Raw genomic sequence first — 4,236 nt, forward strand, 5'->3', positions numbered from 1 at the left:
GATGACCAATCAAGGTGCGTAGCACCTAGCGAGATTGGGTTTGGAAAGGGGTGTCTCCCTCCCAAAATAGGAAGACTTTTTGAATGTACGCCCTTAAAAGCTCTTACAGGCATCTTATAACAAAAAGAAACTTAAGGCATCTATTATTTAGAAGCGATATGCCTACTATTACTCCGTCGCATACCAGGCAAGTTGGAATCGTATGATCACCTTTTTACGGAATTGAGTATCCATATAATACTTATCTCAAAAAAAAAATCGCAGCTCCAAACCTAAACGGACAGTATCTGTTTTCGTATTGGGGTAGAAAAATTGAAAAGCTAATATTGGGACATAAAATTGTAATAATTTTCACCTAAAATTATTGATTATTTTATTCTTTTCTTGAAAGGTCTAAGAAATTAATAGTTTCCCTTCATGCCTTTATCAATAAAAGCAAACAAATCCTAGATGACATCCAACTGACGTTTCGAATCCATTAACTGGGTCATTGAGGATTACAATCTGTCTCTTATTTACTGTGTATTTTGTGTGTTTATTAAGACTTAAAATTTATTATTTTAATCAATGTATTTTGCTAATTCTTTTATGCATTATATTTCCTATAGTCAATAGTTTGCAGTACCTTACTATTTCTTGGTAGGTTGTTCCCCATGGAATTTGATCAGGGTATTGTACGTTTTTGTGGTCCTAGAAGGGAAGTATCCTGTCCACCTAAAAGTGACGGATGACCGGAAACCAAGATTGGGAATGGAAAGTGACTTAGGGAGTTAACCAATGCTAGGGACCAATAAGAATTAAATTGTCTCATGATTAATAAAATAATAAGAGGGAGAATTCAACAAATTCAGAAATCCAGCGAGGGGAGAGCGGTGCCTCAGCCCGAGGGCCGTGGCTCTGGCCCATGTGGTCATTCCATCAGAGTACTGTACCAACATAATTCTACACTAACTTAGATGGGGCAGAATCTATACCGTTCAGCTCTGATTGAACTGACTCTAATTGGAGATAGGGTAGGCTCGGGGGTAGGCTGCTCCCCTAAATTTAAGTTTAGTTGGCTGGAGTATTTTAATTTCTGTTACAAGTTTCGAGATTTATGATGGAGGAACACCCAGGTCCATGTCTGATCGACATGGGATGGTTGATGGTGTTACCTCGGATGACGGTTTGATTTGTGGACATATGATGACTTGAATCTTCATTTGCCATTCCTGCTCAAGTTGGATTCGCTGCATACTATTTTATAACTTTGTTTTGGACTTCTTCGCTATTCCGTCGCTGTTCCTTTGCTATAGTTTGCATACCATCGAATAGTAGGCCTATATATTAATATTATGGACAGTTGGACAGTTGAGGGCCTAGGGTGGCAAAAGGCCAGATGGCAACGGGCCTAGGGTGCTATCTGGCACAAGTAAAGTGTTTTTGTGATCATCAGGGAAATCATCCCAATATTTAATCATCTCGCTGTTGATCTTATCATACAAGTCACAAATCCCCTTTTTTAATATTTTGAGTTATATAAAATAAGTTCCAAAAATAGGTAAAACCGTTGGTTGGATGTGTAAAGTTTCGCAGACTAGCTGCCCCAAAGTGTTTTCCCCTCACATCACTTATCTGAAAATTAAAAAAAAAAGACAATTTACGAATATCAAACTGGTATACTAAAAGTTAATGAGGAGATTGAGTCAGTAGTTCTGTGTTTAATTTTATTATCCCATCTGCTCAATATGTTTTGGCTCATGTGAAAAATACTGCAAACCTGTTTATCATGACCCTGTGAGAAATAGGGCTAGGGCTTGCCGCAACAAGCAATAGTTAGGTCTTGGTTTGTGAGGGGCCTCTATACGTTAAATATTAAATAAAAATAATAACAGTTACGGGGTCACTCGCCTGAGAGGAGAGGGTGCAGACGGTGCGATCGCGCCCCCTTAAATTGTATTAAGAACAATAATTGTTGTATTGTATTGTTGATATATTATATTTATCATTATGAACATAGTAGGCCTACCGGTAAGCTTTTCAAAGTATGAAAGTGCAATTTCCAGGCACCTAGGTCCATGTTCTCAAAATTTTCGCACGCACCTCCTACCACCAAACTATGCATCAGACCCCAGATCGCGACCCATACAGACCTGTAAGTAGGCCTATGTAACGGGAGTTACTATTAATTGTTATTGTTTTGCATTGTGGGTAATAGTAACGTAATGTCACATTGCGGGAAGGCGGCAGGCACAGTGTGAGGTCGGTCTGAAGTCTCGAATAAAATGGTGTTCGTACATGTTAATCATTTGCTCAGTTGTAGGCCCCTAGTATTATTATTATTTGGTGGCGTCTCCCGTGTTTAAGTAGGTCTAACGATTAGCAGAATATACATTATTTTTCTCACGCTTATCACTACAACAAATAGGCCTATAGGAAAAGGTTATCATTTTATGTTATTTTATCGTGATTGATATTTTTAGTCGACAAATGTAACCTACAGTAACCACAACAATGATGATAACGAGTTAACACTGATAATAAAGATTATGATTGTATTTAGGCATACTGCATCGTACCGTACTGTATTTATGATTTTGTTAAAATAATCGTATATTAAAAACTAAAGAATGAAAAAGTTCAGAAAGAATGTTGAAAATGTTACCTGCACCTTATGTTCCTTTACCTGCTAGCGTATCAACTGAAATAAAATATTTAAAAACAGGCCTTATTTTATGTAATATAAAGCACTTTCAATTATTTTTTTCACAGAAATTAATGCTGATTTCATAATAATAATAATAATAATAATAATAATAATAGTGTAATATTAATAATACTAGATAATATACTGAATAATAATATTATTAATAATAAATAATAATAATGTAGAAGCTCCTTCTTCAATCTAAATTTTGAAATTACTTTTACGTTAGTTTTGTCGTTGTAATGTTGAATGAAATAATAAAAATTAATAATAATAATAATAATAATAATAAAAATAATAATAATAATAATAATAATAATGCGCTACTGTTTATCAAGTCTAATTACATTTCATCATAATAAAAAATAATTTGATATTGTGATGGTGATGATGAAAATGATAGTAGTGCTGCTAATGATAGTAATGATAATTTGAGAATGGTGATTATCATCATGTAAAGGTTGACGCATACATTAAGAATAGTGGTACGTGTGATGTTAATAAAGCTACAAAGGTACATATTGTGTTGCCAAATCAGTCTGTCCGTCGGAAACCAACCATTATCATTTTTTTACAGGAGCAGGCCTAGTAATAATTCAATTTAAGAATCAATGGTTAACTTGCTCCCACTCTACCATTTGTTTGACAAAATTAAATGGTAACATTAGATTTTCAGACACCATACACCATATTATTATTTGTCAAAGAATTGTCGACCATTGGTTTTCGAGATTTTGTGTTCGATCGTGCTTGGCTAACACGAACTTTTTAAAGCTAATGATACATATCTTTTATGGCGAAGACTGAACAATGTGTTATAATAACGTTTGGCGTGTTAAAACTTTAATATAAAATCAAACCTACAAACCTAAGACGTGTTGTGCCTGTGGGTTTATGAGAGCATGAAACTCCTCCAAATATTCTTCTTTTTTAGTTGGCCAAACGTACATCTCCAAATGAAATATCAAGTCCCATTCATTCGTGAACTCATGATCAACCAATTTATAGTGTCCAGCTAGTATCTTCATATCCGTAACTTTACCGGTTTTATTAAATGCCCGTAATGCTTTAAAAATGGCACTGCGTTCTCTGCTTATTAATTGGAATTGATATGGGTCATTCTGAGCGTACTTGCTGAGCAAGTCTTTTGCGTCCTGTATCTCAATCAACTCGGCTATTTCACGAAGTAGACAAACGTCTTCCTCCTTTATTTTACCCTTAACAACAAGCTTCTGTAATAAAGTAATTGCAATGTCGGCGTCGTTTGACAGGTCAGCTGGTTGGAGAATATCACCTAATAGGAATCTGAGCCAACGTAACTTTTCGCCGATGAAACATGCACCAAATTGAGTAAGAAACATAGAAAACGACAAAGGTCTAAACTTACTATCTGCCATCTGGAAAACAAAACACAAATCCAGTATCAGCTAAACACCAAACACCCATTAATATCGCTCATCGGATGCAGGGGTGGCGCCAGGAATTCCCCGACGAGGGGTTCAAGCTCCCCGACAAGGGGTCCAAGCTCCCCGACAAGGGGTCCACTCCCC

General features: G+C 36.0%; 1 protein-coding gene across 1 annotated transcript in view; it reads right to left on the reverse strand.

Moving 5' to 3' along the window:
- Positions 1–521: 521 nt before the first annotated feature.
- LOC117109786 overlaps positions 522–4,236 on the reverse strand; it is a 4,597-nt gene continuing 882 nt past the window's right edge. The window contains exons 2-4 of the mRNA XM_033252204.1: positions 3,555–4,083; positions 2,645–2,680; positions 522–1,614 (exon numbers count right to left, since the gene is read on the reverse strand). Of these exons, the coding sequence (XP_033108095.1) occupies positions 2,652–2,680; positions 3,555–4,083 (558 nt within the window). The 3' untranslated portion in view covers positions 522–1,614; positions 2,645–2,651. The remainder of the gene's footprint in view (positions 1,615–2,644; positions 2,681–3,554; positions 4,084–4,236) is intronic.

The sequence above is a fragment of the Anneissia japonica genome, unplaced genomic scaffold (assembly GCF_011630105.1).
Source record: "Anneissia japonica isolate Jap-2015-1 unplaced genomic scaffold, ASM1163010v1 scaffold334_len275345_cov169, whole genome shotgun sequence".
In the NCBI taxonomy this organism is placed as follows: domain Eukaryota; kingdom Metazoa; phylum Echinodermata; class Crinoidea; order Comatulida; family Comatulidae; genus Anneissia; species Anneissia japonica.